The 15,558-nt window shown below is 38.9% G+C and overlaps 1 protein-coding gene, 1 long non-coding RNA gene and 1 pseudogene across 5 annotated transcripts; 2 read left to right on the top strand and 1 right to left on the bottom strand.

Annotated features, from left to right (window-relative positions):
• Positions 1-717: 717 nt before the first annotated feature.
• Positions 718-4,421, bottom strand: LOC116197668 (RNA-binding protein 48). The gene is made up of 10 exons (XM_031527862.1): positions 3,890-4,421; positions 3,636-3,795; positions 3,461-3,544; positions 3,163-3,243; positions 2,921-3,060; positions 2,712-2,808; positions 2,537-2,606; positions 1,841-1,903; positions 1,550-1,767; positions 718-1,273 (listed from the first exon to the last, which is right to left on the bottom strand). The coding sequence occupies exons 2-9, from the start codon at positions 3,695-3,697 to the stop codon at positions 1,687-1,689; spliced, it is 678 nt and encodes a 225-aa protein (XP_031383722.1). The 5' UTR covers positions 3,698-3,795; positions 3,890-4,421; the 3' UTR covers positions 718-1,273; positions 1,550-1,686.
• A 3,267-nt stretch (positions 4,422-7,688) lies between these two features.
• Positions 7,689-10,011, top strand: LOC116193521. Of its 4 annotated transcripts, XR_004154323.1 has the most exons (5): positions 7,689-7,821; positions 8,881-8,966; positions 9,070-9,120; positions 9,302-9,380; positions 9,690-10,011. It is a non-coding gene; the product is annotated as an uncharacterized LOC116193521 (long non-coding RNA). The 4 variants fall into 4 exon arrangements; XR_004154322.1 differs by having other exon boundaries at positions 9,070-9,380; XR_004154321.1 differs by lacking the exon at positions 9,690-10,011 and having other exon boundaries at positions 9,302-9,533.
• Positions 10,012-11,666: 1,655 nt separating this feature from the next.
• On the top strand, positions 11,667-14,536 carry LOC116193520 (annotated as a pseudogene).
• The last annotated feature ends 1,022 nt before the right edge of the window (positions 14,537-15,558 follow it).

The following is a 15,558-nucleotide window of genomic DNA, read 5'->3' as shown; positions in this document are numbered from 1 at the left end:
AAATACAAAAGGATGCCTATGCAGTTTATACAATACTTGATCTGCTTATGTTTCCACGCAGATAAGCAACTTCTGGTCGAGACAGAACTGATGAAACCCAAAAAAATTTTCCAACCAAAATGCACAGAAGCCGCCAAATCGGGTTCTAGTGCATCAAGCCTGGGCAATAATAAGGCTGCAAGAGTTCTGCATGTAAGTATCACGGAGTGAGTCAATCTCAAGAATAGTTAATGGTAAGTTGGAGAAGACTATCAAGAGCTAAATCTGCAGCAAAGCTGAATAAAATGATGGAAATGTCTTGAAACGAGAAGAAGATACAAAACAGGGCAATATGAGCATTTATATGATGAACGTGAATGAGCAGAGCGCGGTAGCATTAACTGATGCATTGACGGATGTTCACGCTAGTCTGCGTGTGCATGTGTGCGTGTGAGACCCAAGTTTGGTCGATTGTTGGACCGTTCTATTGGTTGGTTGATTCCAGAAGATGTTCCTATAACCGACGCCCTTCCATTCGAATGAGTAAAATACTACCTATGGTAAATCATTAATTTAAAATTTGAATCAGTAATTATTGTCTAGCTAGCTATATTATTATTTTTTTTTAGATTAGTTAAACAGATGATATGACAGATGTGGTTTGACTGCATCGAATCAGTTATCTTTTCACACCTTGGATATTCGGGATTCACTGGTTATGAACTATACTTGCATACATATCAAAATTAGTGACCATCGAGATGCTACAAAGCAAAGCAGAAACCACATTTACTTCAGCTGACATCTTATGAGGGGAGTAAGAGACATCAAGGAAAGGCACATAGCTTCTTTCCTATCTGCCACAGAAAGAGAAGTCAACAAGAAACTACGTGACAAAGACATGGAGATAGAGGACATGAATCGGAGGAATCGAGAGGCTCGGGGAGAGAATAAAGCCGGTTGCCGTGGAAGTTCAGAACTGGCAATACCGAGCTAAGTACAATGAGTCAGTTGCTAATGTCCTTAAGACCAATCTTCAACGGGCGATCTCGATGAGAGTTGATCAGGGAAAGGAAGGGTTTGGAGACAGTGAAATTGACAGCTTCAAACATCAACCATAATAACAAACACCACAAGCTCCGACCGAAGCTTCAAGGAGGAACATATGGTCTGCAAAGCATGCAAGCATAATGAGGTTTCTGTCTTGTTGATTCTTTGCCGGCATTTGTGCAATTGATTAGTTAGCGTCAGTGCCTTGTGCCCATTGATGGTAACTGACTGTGTCCCAATGTACCTGTCCATAAGATGTTAACAGTAAATCACATCATTTTAATGATAATCTATGTATCCTATTGCAAATTGCTATGTATAAGAAGAAGAGACTTTATGACACATCGGTTTATTGGCCAATATAAGAGGCTAGTGAACAACAAGATTATCTTATTCTCAAAGCTTATCTCCTTCAGGTTATGCTTTAGGCAATTTCAAACTACCTTCCATTCAATTTTATGGAGAAATTGGGTGCTAAAAAAAATCATCTCATTTTATAACCACAACATGAGAGTCTGACCTTGGACGTCCAATGGACTCTTCCAGCACGTTTCGATAGTTGGCTCAGCAGGAGTAATGATCAAGAAAAGCATATTGGCCCAGAACAGCAAAACAAATACATATATAGAAAAGGCCGATATTAGCCAATTATAATACTCAGATTCTTCTTCGATTGTCCCGACATGCTTTCTTGACAGCAGGTCCAGCAGCTTGAAGATGCTCGCCACTTGATTGAATCTAAGATCAGAATAAAACCTGTTAGAATCAAATCTCTCTTTTCTCAATATAACTTTTTCATTAAATTCGTTACCTTATCAAGCTTTTCTCTCACCAAACGAACAGCATGGTTCATTGATTGTGATGCAAAGTAATCCTGATAGCAATTCAAATTAGAGGAGTCAAAGTCAGCCCCACAGGATTACAGATGTCCATACAGTTTGAATTTGAAAATTTGGAAATGCACAGAGATCATTCAGACAGCAAAATAATAAATGATCAAATTCCAAGGAGCACATTCTAATGGCCAGGGATTTTATGGAGGATCTAAAAAGCCACCTACATATGCTTCACACACAGTCATACAGGACAACCTATAACCTTCCAATTGGCATACGAGGAAAGCGAAAGAGTTTTTCAATGAATACACCACAAAAATAGGTTAAGCCTAAAGTCTCAAAAGCTGCCCAAGAACGTGAGTCTAAGCAGTGTCATCTTCTTATTTGGAAAATAAAACAATCCAGGTTTTCACCCAATGCAGGTTTAATGATGGAGAACCCAAACTTAGAGGTCCCGCCTTAATATACATTTTTGTCAAATATATGATCTAAGCAGAATTTCAGCAGCTGAGGAATGACACTCAGCCCGAAATTAGATACATTTGATTCTCAGCCACTAAGCAAAGATTAGAGCTACGGAGCATGTGGTTTGAGTTTTAAGAGAAGAAATCATCCAGAAAATCAAAAACCTTGGAAATGAACCACAAGCGTGTAGTGAATGGGGTACAAACCTGATCAGAGGAAACCCTCGTAACTATGGAACTTGAAGCATTAGCAATAGGCTGTGTTCCACCTAAATCCCTACAAAGAAAGAAGATTTTAAATCTCATCTATTCAACCATGAGAGAAACTTTTCCCTGAAAGAAAATCAAGGAGACAATCGGTTGTAGAGCTTTGAAAGGCAACCTCTTTTGATTAAAATTCTGCTGCGATGAACTCCCATCCACTGAAGACACTCTCAAAGCCCCTGTTTCACAAGTCGTAGAAGCTTTGGATCTTCCAGCTGTATGAGAGAAAAAAAAAATGTAATATTCGTGACATAATAGAAACCGCTACAAACAGCATTGCATCGATGAGCAAAACATAGAGCAGCACACTTATGTGGAAAAACATACGGTTCAAACGAGCTATAACTTCTCTTCTCCGAGACTCCAACTTCTCCTTAGTCTCAGCTAAGCTCTCGAATTGAGGAGCATACGAAACTTGTAGTCGGTTACCAAGGAAGACAAACTCATCCAACTTTCTTTTTGCAAACCTGTAAAGGTACATTGAGTCCAACCCACTACTTTTGTTACCACTTCCATAAATTTAACAGAACACAAAAGCCGAATATAGCCCTTCAGGGAATCACAGTCACCTTGCGTTGCAGACGAGACGGAACTTGATCCAGTACACATCAGTGTAAGGCTCACAGTCTTCGGCATCCATCGGTTTGCATCTGATTGACACCACGAACACATGAAGGAATGAACAACATCACATTAGAAAAACAAAACATTAAATTAGATTAAAAATCCAACTTTTCCAGAATCTGAACTGTCAATTTCGTCGTTTATAGGCCAATACTTATGCAATTTCAAACATTCCACTCCATAATTCCGTTTCTTCCCCAGCAAACACATACATATATACATATATAGAGAGAGAGGACTGACTCTTCAATGTCTCCATACGTAGCAAACAACTTCAACAGCTCGTCTCCACAACCCAGAGCAGGGACATTCCTCACGATCAGATACCTTCACGAATTCAACCAGCATGAGCGGATATAAAACCTCTCCAAACAAGAAAACCAAGCTGGAAGCAAACATTCAGCTGGTCAAGTTCAACCTCGATTCGTCACAGACTGTGTACACCCGAACTGCGGGAGGCTCGTCCTTATATCTGGGCATGGGTGAGGATTTGCAGTTCCCTCGGTGACCGGAGCCGTGAGAGGCCGATCCTACGGTCGTTGGAGAATTCCCACAACTGATGGTCCGTCCACTTATACCTGGAAATCGTGGGTTTGGGTGCATGGAGTACAGCAGAAATCGGAGGAGATTCGAAGTCGATAAAAAGAAGTAAAGCGGTGGAAACCAAATTACCAGTAAAGAGAGGCGATTGCCTGTAGAGAGAGGCTCCACAGATTGCTAAAGCTTTTCAAAAACCCGCGACCGGGGTCCTACTGCTGAAGCTCAGAGAGCCCCCCACCGATGCTCCACCGAGGACCTGTCCAGAGAGGGATAACTGACGGTCTATCGCTTGATCCTCCCGCAGGCAGAGCTTCTGGTGACCGAATGGGTAGAATGTGGAGAGAGGTTCGGTAGAAACGGATTGGGAATTAAGATCGCGGGTGTGGGTGTGACTGGCAAGAAGGCAGTGCCATGAGAGGGAGCTCTGGAGCTGCAGGAGGCGGCAAGAAAGTGGACGACGCTGTCGGAAGCAGGGGGCACGGCGGTGGGAATTGAAGAGAGGAAAATAGGGGTTTTGGTGCAGGCGGAGAAGACATGGGGACCTTGTGGATGGCAGAGGAGGTCCGAGTCTTCTCGAGGATCTCGGCGATCTTCTGTGTCGCCGATGTGGTAAACGACTGGAGAACGCCGAAAACAAAAACTGAACCTGAACGGAGAATTGTGTTATGGGGAGGATGGGGGGCATTTCTGCAATTTTTGTTGAGGACTATTTTTGCAATTTTATGTAATTGTGCGCGCGGAATTATTTAGCGGCTCCATTACCCCCATAATATAATATATGAAAAATAACTCAAATAATTTTCCACTTTTTCTATATTTTATTACAAACTTTTTTTTTAGCGAAATATACACAAACTCGTAAATCGTTATACAAATTACCATCCATCCAAAATTCCATCACACTTAGTGATGTGGCTGGCTAACAGCGCTGAATTGGCTAACGGTGGCCGAGCTGTCTGTCTTTTTCTGAGGAAGTGACTTGGAATGGTGGGCCTTGATGGTTTTGGCTCCAATATTTGGCGCAAAATTGCATGTCCTGATTGGGGCAAAATTAGGGATTTAGGACAGAGAAGGCACAATCGAGCGCGAGGAGGGTTGGTGCAATTTTAGGGTTGACTGGTTGTTGCTAAAGACAAAGGTGATATGGGGAGGAGTTGAGCGGTAGTTGTACTATACTGTTGTGGTTCCAAGGAGGATTGCTCCATTGTCGAAGTGTTGTCTGGAGTGGTCCCCTACTAGTCTTTGGTTTGCTGCTGTGGTCCCCTATCAATCTTTGCTATACTGCTGCGGTCCCCTACCGATCTTTGGTGTAATGTTATGGTCTCCTACCTGTCGTGCAAAGGAATTTCTAAATGATGTCATCGTAAGTGGTCCTACATGTTGTTTTGTTGAATTTTTGATAGATTTATATGCCTGTCGTATAGGGTTTACTGCTAAATCCTCTGATTAATGAGTGATTCACTGCTTAAACATATATATTACTGAATTTTTTTTAGTGAGTGTGACTCACTGAGTCGACTCACTTAGTCTGACTCTCTAAGTCGACTCACTCCTCACTGAGTCGACTTAGTGACTCAGTTGTGAATTTAATATTTTTTGATAGATTGCTCTAATCGATGAATTTTTGATTGATTGCTCTTATTAATGAGTGATTGACTGTTTAGACATATATTAATAGTCATGTCGCTTCTTGTTCTTGTATAGGAAGGGAACCATGTTTAGAATTCATTTGTATCATGGCGGGAAGATGGTGTTTGAACTTCAGGTGGATTATGTTGGAGATAAATTGAAGCTCACAGATCCACAAGATATTGATAGAATGTTTGTGCATAAGTTGAGAGGTATAGTGAAGGACATGAATTATAAATATCTTATGAGATATTGGTATAGGATTCCCAAAAAGTTTTTGGAGATGGAATTGATTAAAATGAGAACAGATATGGATGCATGCCAGAGGGCTAAAGTTGCGGTGCAAAATGGATTCATTGATGTATATGTAGAAGCAAATAAGGCTGATTTGTAAAATGTAGATAATGGTATGGTTGATGTTTGGGATAATGATGAAGTTGATGAGTATAATTCAGATCCTGAGTATTTGGATAATTCTGATGATGATGATGATGATGAATCTCTTCAATCAGATGGTAGTGATTATGGTAGTGAAGAAGACAATGATGAGTTCACTAAAGTGATGAAAAACAAGAAGAAATTAAGGGAATTAGTTAGAATAATGAGGAACATGGAGTGAGAGGAGGCTCAGAGTGATCAAGGACATGCTGCTCAGCAAGGGGTGGAGCGATGGGCAGAGCGAGGGGCAGACAAGTGACACAACATGTGGTACAGCAAATGGCAGAGCAAGGAGCACATCAAATGACAAGAGAAGGATCATATTATAGTACTCAATATGAACAATCAAGTGAAAAAAAGGTAATCTCTGCAACTAGTAAAGATGAAGTCGAAAGCAATATGAGAAAAGAAAACGGCAAGCCATACAATTTTAAAAAAAGGCAAAGGAGATAAGGCTTTGTTTGGCTTTGGAGTTTTCTTTTTATTCTACTTCATTTAACTTCACTTATCTTCAATTTAACAACACGATTATTACTTTTTCATTTTCTTCAATTTTTTTAAATCATTCACTTCAATTTTTAATACTAAATTCTCTCAACCATTAATTACTTTTTCCACAATTTAATAACACAATCATTACTTTATCTCAACTTGGCATAGGAATGAAATTTGAATCTCCATAGAAATTCAAGTTGTCTGTGCAAAATTATGTAATGTATAATGGGAAGGCTTGGAGAAGAAGTGGCTCAGACATAATGGAAGCACATTGAATTGTCAACTATCCATGGAAAATCTTTGCAAGTTGGACACAAGAAAAAGATAATATTGTGATAAACACATTGAGCATAGATGTTCCAGACTTGCAAAGAATAAACAAGTTACAACTAAGTGGATTGCTAGTCACTACCTATAAGTGGATTCGATATGGCTACCCGTGAGCCCAAATATGTGGGAGATATGTATTGGACTTGACCCAAGAGCCCAACAAGGATGCTGGGGCTAGATGGGGGGAGTTTGTCACACCCCGCAAATCCACATCGGTTGGGTAAGGTAGAGAACTGAGATTTTATATGTAAGGTCCAACGACCTCATAAGTAACTAGCACTTTTGAGTGGCGGGCCGAGCGAAAACGTTACATTGTCACTTCTCAATTAGACTAATTTATCAAATAGATAAACTCAACTGCTGTTCAATCCAAGATTCAGTCATATAATTCAAATAATAAATAAAGGTAACATTTCAATTCTATTTATTTATTTTTTGGCTAGAAGGTAACAAAATAACATTTCAATATTTTATTTTGATCACTGATATGATTGGAATTCTTACATCTTGATGAGGTCCCGTCATATATGAAAAATAAAAAACACTGTTGAGCATGTCTTACATTGGTCTAGATAATCTCACTCTTTAATTTTACCACAACAAGAGAATAGGATCAAATTTCGTTCGAATGTGCATGCTAAATTACCGTCCCTTATTCCATCGTTATTCCCTAAGCACATCGATTGCGGCTTGTTTGAATCGTTTTGCTCGGTTAACTAATACTGATCTTCAACAAAAATTCTATGGTACGCTCCTGTGAGTACAATGCAGATCTCCCGAGCAATAATGTAACCTTGTGAAGAATTTTTAGGGCTGGAACTTGAAAGGGGTCAATTTCCAACATCCGGTAAGATGACGGGTGTAATTACAAAATATCAAAGTAATAAGACCTATTTTTGAGTGACTCAAAGTATTAGGGGACAAATTGTGCAAAATCTGAATGTTATCCTGTCGACCCGATCCAGACCCGGATCGTGACCCGAAACGACCAGCAATCGCCAATCAAATCAAATCAATCATCATTCCCGGCTTCTTCTTCTTCCTCCTCCTCCTCCTCCTCCTCCCCGGTTTTCTCCTCAAAATTTCAGCAATCGTCCTAACCTGATCTCGATCCGCTCGCGAAGCCTGCAGATGCGGTGAAATGTCTTTGAGCTAGCTTCCTTCCATCTTTGGTAAAGCTTTGCATCTCGTCCATTGCTATTCCTCTTGTTTTTGGTCTCTCTTTCTCTGTCTTGCTATATCTGATTCCGCTGGTTTGCGCGTAGTTATAGTTGTTTTCTACTCTCTTCCCCTCTCAGGCTAGGGCGAGGGTTTCTGATTTTTCATTCCATCCTCCTTCCTCTGTCTGTGGAAATGTGATGTAATCATAACCCGGAAACACCAAATGCCATGTTGTCTGGTTTTATGTCACACAATGTTGCATATGGCTTGGATAACCCTGTTTTTGGTAGAGAAATTATGAGATAAAAAGCTTCAAATGTGTTTGGAACCGAAGTATTTATAGGGCGTTTGATTTTGCAAGTTCAACTGTGGTGTGGTAACCTTCTTTAGCGGCCTTCCATAGTTGATCCATATGGTAAAAGTTCCCAAAATTCTTCTTTCAGCTGTCTAATAAAATCATTGATGAAGTGATTGGTGAAAATTTCATTGATGAACCAGAAGCCTTTGTTCTAATACTGGTTCAACTATGTTTGGAACTTGTGCATTAGAAACAGAAAACATGTAGGGTGGTGTAATTGGGATCCTGCTGCCATGAAAAAGGACAGTATAGCTATTGCTACAGGTGAATATTTAGCTACTTAATCTTTTGTGGTATATGCATAAGATAAATGTATTAATATAAGCCTTATAAGGTACTCCCTCTGGCTAATATTGGTTGGTGTATTATACCTTCAATAGCCTTCTGAAAGTTTCATTGTATGTTAAGCGTTGAGTTCGGATCTATCTGCAAGAAGAACAATGTGATTCAATCTATATATGTATATATATATATATATATAAAATAATAATTGCTATTTGCTAAAAGCTTGTAGTTTCTTTTATCTGTAAAGCTCTCCTTTCTTCCTCCTCTCCCCACATTTTGCGGTTGTGTTGCTGATGTTTCTTCTACAAATTCAGAACTTATTTGTTTCTTGGGGCAACTGTGAGTGAGTCTGTTTAGCTCTTCAGGTGTTCCATTTCCCTGCCTCTGAAGTCTGTAGTGATCAGATTTTTCCCTTCATTCTATGCAGGAGTAGCTGTCTCTTTCTCATAGTTTCTTCCGCAATTGTATAGAACATAGACTGCAAGCTCAGATAACTGAAGGGAAAGAAAATGAGTAAGTTTCTGCTTTCATTCTGTGAATCTTTGAAACATATCTACGTTTGTGGGAGAGGAGTTTGAAACTGTATTCTTCTCTTATATTTTTCCCCTTCTTATAGCGAAGAAACAAATATCTAAGCGTAACTTGCATGCATGGAATCTTAGAAAAGGTAATAACTCCTCTTAAGTAAATAACCACGAAGAATATCTATGGCACTATTGTTGTCCAACAGTACAAATTAATTAGGCAGAACTTACTGATAAGCCTGTTTTCAAACTGAAGTTGTACCTCTCTTTTCATGGTTTTGTTTCACCCTTGGTCTGGCCTTTTTTTTTTTTTTGTACATATAGATTGCAGCTTTGTAAAGAAAGAGAACGGGTGCAAACCTACCTATACAATGGTCACCATGTATATACAGAAGAATGTGGGGTAAGTCGGCAAAATGAAAAGATAAATACAGAAATGCAGCAGCTTTTTTCTTTTGTTGGTAGTCAATATGTAATAGAGTAGACACTGAAGTGGGCTTTGCCTTCTTATCAGTTCATTATTTATTAATTTATTTGCTTTGCTGGCTTTAGCAGACTTTTGGCTCCGTACGCTCCCATTTTCTTCTTTTAATTCTGTTTGTTGCCTCACAAAGTAATAGGACATCATTTTATTATATGAGGAAGAGGAATAAAAGAAAAATACTCTTGAGAGTAGAGTGACCGAGACCACTCTCTTTCCCTTGCTTCGCAGACTCTACGACTTGAGAGAGTACTTATAGATTATAGTTCCCTGTGAGTCAGATCACCAGATCCAGAAACTGGCATCAGTGTGAAACCCTTCCCCCTTCCTCATCTGCATGAACTTGATGGCCTGTATTCCTCTCGTTTGGCTGTGAAAATGATTGGAACGCGCTCAGTCCTTGTGCTGTCCGCTCTGCTCCGTATGGTCCTGATCGTGTATGGTGAATGGCAAGACTGTTGGGAATTGATGTATGCCCTAGAGGCAATCTATAATCAGTTCTGTAATATGATATCTATTTCATTATATTACGAGGCATATCTGTTATTGAGTAGATTGCGCTAAATATGATTTTACACAATAATGTCCTTGGAATAGTATGTTCAATAGGCATCAAGTGTGACTTGATTGTGAGATCCTATAATTACCGAACATTATTCCTAAATGTCCATAGTCAAAGTATTATCGTTAATTAGGACAACGATAATACGGTTAGACTAGTGTGCGTGTTGATTGATGACCAAGTCTCACAGGTCATGGATATGGAGATATCAAATCACACCACATGTATACATTAAGAGTAATGTGTATTGGACTGATCCGCCATGAGATTGCTACATGGGTTGTTACGTGACTGTCATTAGCATATCTCAAAGTGACTATAGTGTAATGGTCCTTTGACTTGAGGTCACCATGGATTCCTACATGTAACGTCGTATATTTTGATACTGTCAAACGCCACCGTAACAGGCTGGTTATAAAGATAGTTATTGGGTATGCCACAAAGCATGGAAAAGAATGTGAGTGACCAAGATAGGATTTGTCCCTCCTACGAAACGGGAGTGATATCTCATGGCCACTTGGTGGTTAAGTCTAAAAGTGTATGCATACCCAAATGAGTCGATATAACGATATCGAGCTCATTTGTTTTGATAGACTTACCCGGTAAACCAAGAAAGAGAGATATTGAGCCATACAAGGATGTCATCGACCATGCCTTGGGCTCAATAGAGATATAGAGGACAATGGATTATATTACACAGTAATATAGGTCACAAGGTTCGTCGAGAAATTGACTTTCCGATTACTTGAGTAACAGTGATGCATTGCTAGATGCCGCTCACTGTTTATAATATTGAAATAGAGATTTCGATATTATTATCAACGTAATTGGGAACCTACAGGGTCACACACTACGACTAAATTGACGAGATATTTTGAAATAATAAAAACGTCTAATTGAGATTAGATGATTTATGGTGCGACCGATTAATCGGATATTTAATGAGATTAAATTTGTCGATTAATTAGACTCGATTTATTAGATTAAATGGACCAAAATTGATGCACGATTAATACGGTGACACATGGCTTTTATGTTAATAGACATGTGTATGGACACATGTCATGTGAGGAGCAATTTAATGCTAATCCCACATCGGTGGGAACTTCAATTTTGTTCCCCCCATATTGCTTATATAAAGGGGATAGTGTGCATGTACTGATATATATAATGTGTGTGTGAATGTATGCATGTATGTGTGTATATGCATATACTTTTATATATATAAAAGCACACACATATAATTATATGTGCAGAGACATATATGTGTGCATGCATATATGTGTATGCATATAAAGTATAAATAATTTGAATTGAATTGTTCAATTCAAATTAGGGTGTTGCATCGGTATTTCTTTCGAGTATTGGTCGCTAGCACCGCCGATCTCGAAAACTCGTCGACAAAGTCGGTGTGAATACCAGTAGAGGCGTCACGCGTGGGACGCTCGGTCGACAACTTTAAATATTCTAGGTACGCTTTTATTTACTCTTATTCTTCTAGTAGGTCTTGGAATTAGTTTCACGGGTAGGAAATTTTGAATTTCTGTTCCTTTTCGCTTCCGTTGACCCCGTGAAACTAACAAAGACAAGCAGATGGAGGTCCAATACACAGATGTGGACTATATTGTGTTCTCGGATGCTGCTGATTTAATGGCGTCAGGGAAGTCTCCTTACAGGAGGACCACGTACCGCTATTCACCTCTGCTCGCTTTTCTGCTCCTACCCAACACATTCCTCCACCACTTGTGGGGGAAGTTCCTCTTTTCATCCGCCAGTATGTTCTTTCAGGTAGATGTTTTTGATTTCCGGCATGGGCAAGTTGTGCCATTTAGTATGCTTTAAAGATATTTGCTTTTTGGCCTGTTGCATTCAATTTGGACAGGGTGTGAGAAATGGTTTTCCATTTCCTTATCTAGTAGTAATCTGTCAATTTTACTTTGAAGTGTATCTACATTTTCGAGTTGTAATGTACCCTTACTACTATTAGAAGGTTTTCGGGGCGGTTATTACTTGACTAAGGATTAAGTGATGTGCTGAACTTTTAATCGCAGAATAGGAAAAAGTTAATTAGTTATCAGACAATGCAGAAACTGAGAGAATTGTTCTTTCTTGATTGTTTGCTTTGATATATACAGAGAGAGTCTGAATGTTATTGAGTATATGGTGGTAGTACAGAGTTTTGTACCATATAAATAGGTTGAAACTGTCGCTCTCCACCCATAGTATAAATTGGTCATGTGCTCTCGAACTTGTGTGACAGGTGATATCTGCTAAGGCCTTCAACTGGAAGTGAGGGGAATGGTCTGTTGTTAATTGAGAAGTGCTAAGAAACTGATGCTAAGTGTAGTCCTCTGATTTCTCTTCCAACTCTTTGCAGATTTACTCGTGGGTGTATTTATTCGCACCATTCTGAAACAACGTGGGGTGCCTGAGAAGACTTGCACGTACTGCGTTATGGTATGGCTTTTCAATCCGTTTACATTCACCATTGGAACCCGTGGCAACTGTGAGCCCATTGTCTGTGCCTCCATTTTGTGGATCATTATCTGTCTCATTAATGGTATAATTTCTTTTTGTTCAGTTCAAAATCTTTTGATTGACTTCCATGATGACTGCTGAACCTGTGCAAATGATTAATGCTTTTACCATCCCTCCTATGGGAACTACATTACGTTACATTTTCATGCATTGCATATAAATTGCCATGTTAGAATTTGTGCAGCTCCCATGCAGTAGTAGAACTTGAATTGCCAAATTTGGAATGTTTGGCAAGTTAATCAGCAATCAAAACCTTAAATTGCTCCATATAGTATTTGTATGTGGAAAGCTTCCAGTTTTGTGAAGGACTAATCATGCAAAGGGGGTGTAGTGACCTTTATGGCTTAAAAAAATAAACATAAGAATAGCATATCCAGCTTGTTTAGCCCAGTATTACACAGACAGTCCTGAATATTGTTTCTCTGCTTTCCTTCATAGACCTTTAAATCACTACTCAACTTTTCTCTGTTTTGATTTACTATCAGTTTCTAATTTCTCGATGCTTTTTTACTTTCTTGGTAAGGTAATGTGGGGCAAGCTGCAGTTTGGTATGGACTTGTGGTCCATTTCAGAATCTACCCTATCATATATGCACTTCCAATTATACTAGTTCTTGATCCACAATTTTTTAGGTCGGGTCAGACACCCTGTATTAGGAGCTGGCGCTCGGGACAGCTCGAGAAACCTCATTTCAGCGTATCACATAATAAACTCAATCAATGGGTTGCTCTGAAGAGCATATTTTCAATGGAGAGAATCATCTTTGGGCTTGTCTCTGAAGCAGTTTTCCTTTTCTGCACTGGTTTGAGCTTCTATTTATACGAGTGGGAATTCTTGCATGAGGCATTGCTTACCATCTTACTCGTACCGACCCAAGACATAATTTCTCAATATATTTCTATCACATATATCTCCACTACGAGCGCGAGTTCTCTGTGGTGGAAAAGCTCATCTCTTTCCTTCCTCAGTTCACTGTTCAGCTGGTTCTAGTCTTCTGCTTCGCCTGGGATTTGCCATTTTGCCTATTTCTGCAGACAGTGGCCTTTGTAGCATTTAATAAGGTCAGTGTTATATTATAATGTTGCTTTTTATGTTTTTCGAAGTCAAAACTGGTCAAAGCTATTGCCACTCCACATCGAAAAGTTTAAGCTAGTCGATGAAATATTGCATATCTTTTATCAGCCACTTTCTTTTCTATTCATTATTCTTCCGAAGGTCAGAGTAGGCTCTGTTATTCTGGTTGGGAACCAAGCTGTGGGTTGGATCAAGATTTGATCAACAGAAAGTTTGGGTGGAATCTTCCTAAATATCTGTTGTGCTTTTTGTGAGGACAAAATTGTTTCTAATTACTAATTCCATCCTTATTTGTATGTCTCCCTGCGTTCTTATTATGAGGTTCGGGTTTCCTTCAATGAACAGGTAATTACGGCGCAATATTTTGTATGGTTCTTCTGCTTGTTGCCTTTGATACTGCCTTGGAGTAAAATGCAACTCAAATGGGAAGGATTATGCTGCATCATATTGTGGATGGGAGCTCAGACCCATTGGCTGATGTGGGGTTATCTGCTAGAGTTTAGGGGAAAGAACGTCTTTCTACAGCTATGGATTGCGAGCTTAGTTTTCCTCGCTACCAACAGCCTTATCCTAGTCATGATTATCCACCGGCAGTCACTCTCTCTGTTATTTGAATTGCCAAAGCGAGCAAGTAGTTCTAAGCAGGCGGTGAAACGAGATTGATTAGGGATTGGTTCTGATGAGCGGTCCATGCCTAAAATCACAGTTTTGCTAATTTGCCAAGAAATTTTGTTAGTATAGCTCTTGGGTTCTTAGGTCCCTTGATGGTAGTATAAAAGACCGAAAGGTATATACTGGAATTGCTTGCCACTCAAAATGTAAATCTCATTTTACTGAGGTAATTTATATGTTAGCTAACAAGGATGTTTTTTCATAACTCAAAAATTCCAATCCTTCCCTTTTATTGTATTTGTCATTTTTCACTTTTTATTCAGTTATAAGGGAGGTCTATGAACTTTATACAATGAAATGATAATCCTAATAGCTAATAGACACATACAATCTCATGATTATCGAACCTAGAATCGGGGGCCATTTGGTTTGCCGATTGTTAGCTCACAGGGAATGTGAAGATTACAAGGAAATTTTAATTAGGGAATCATTTTACATGGGTTAAAGATCGGAAAGTAAGATTGTTCTATTTGATAAATATATTGGACTACGATAAATATGGGTGATAATATAATATATGATTTATTTTTATATAGATAAAATGTGGGATTCACGGTCATAATCTAAGAATACTACGTATTTCGATCGTAAAATGGTTCTCGGGAAATGTTAACCACACCCGTAAAATGTTAACCAAGGAAAAATTTTCTCGAGAATCACTTTTCCGCCAAACGACGTAAATAGGTGGGAAAGTTAGGATTTTCTCGGGAAAGATTTAACTTTCCCGCGATCCAAACGCCCCCGAACTCAGAGTAGAGTTATAACCCTACTCCACTGAATGGAAACATAATAGTTAGGGGAACTTATTATTAAAAAATTGATTATAATAATAGTTAAAAAAAAATATGTGAGAATTTATTATGAGAAAAAAGACAAAAAAGTAATGAATACTATGGATAATTTAATATTAAAATTAATTGTAATAATGGTTAAGAAAAGAGTAAATAGGCAATTTCGTCCCTGACTTTCACAAGTTGCATCAATTTCGTCCCTGACTTATTTTTTACATCAATTTCGTTCCCAACTTTGCTCATTTGTATCAATTTCGTTCCTAACTTATTTTTTACATCAATTTAGTCACCGACTTTGTATGATTACATCAAATTAGTCATTGACTTTGCACGGTTATATCAATTTAGTATCTAACGTTTGCAGGACAAATCCTTGAGTTTTGACGTTACATCAGATCGATCCCCGGTTACATCAATCTAGTCCAAGTGGCTGAAGAATAGACGGCATCACTGTTCCGTTAAT

This window comes from Punica granatum, chromosome 2 (assembly GCF_007655135.1).
Source record: "Punica granatum isolate Tunisia-2019 chromosome 2, ASM765513v2, whole genome shotgun sequence".
Lineage (NCBI taxonomy): Eukaryota > Viridiplantae > Streptophyta > Magnoliopsida > Myrtales > Lythraceae > Punica > Punica granatum.
Note: the sequence above shows the minus strand (reverse complement) of the source record. Positions and strands in the feature narration are given on the sequence as shown.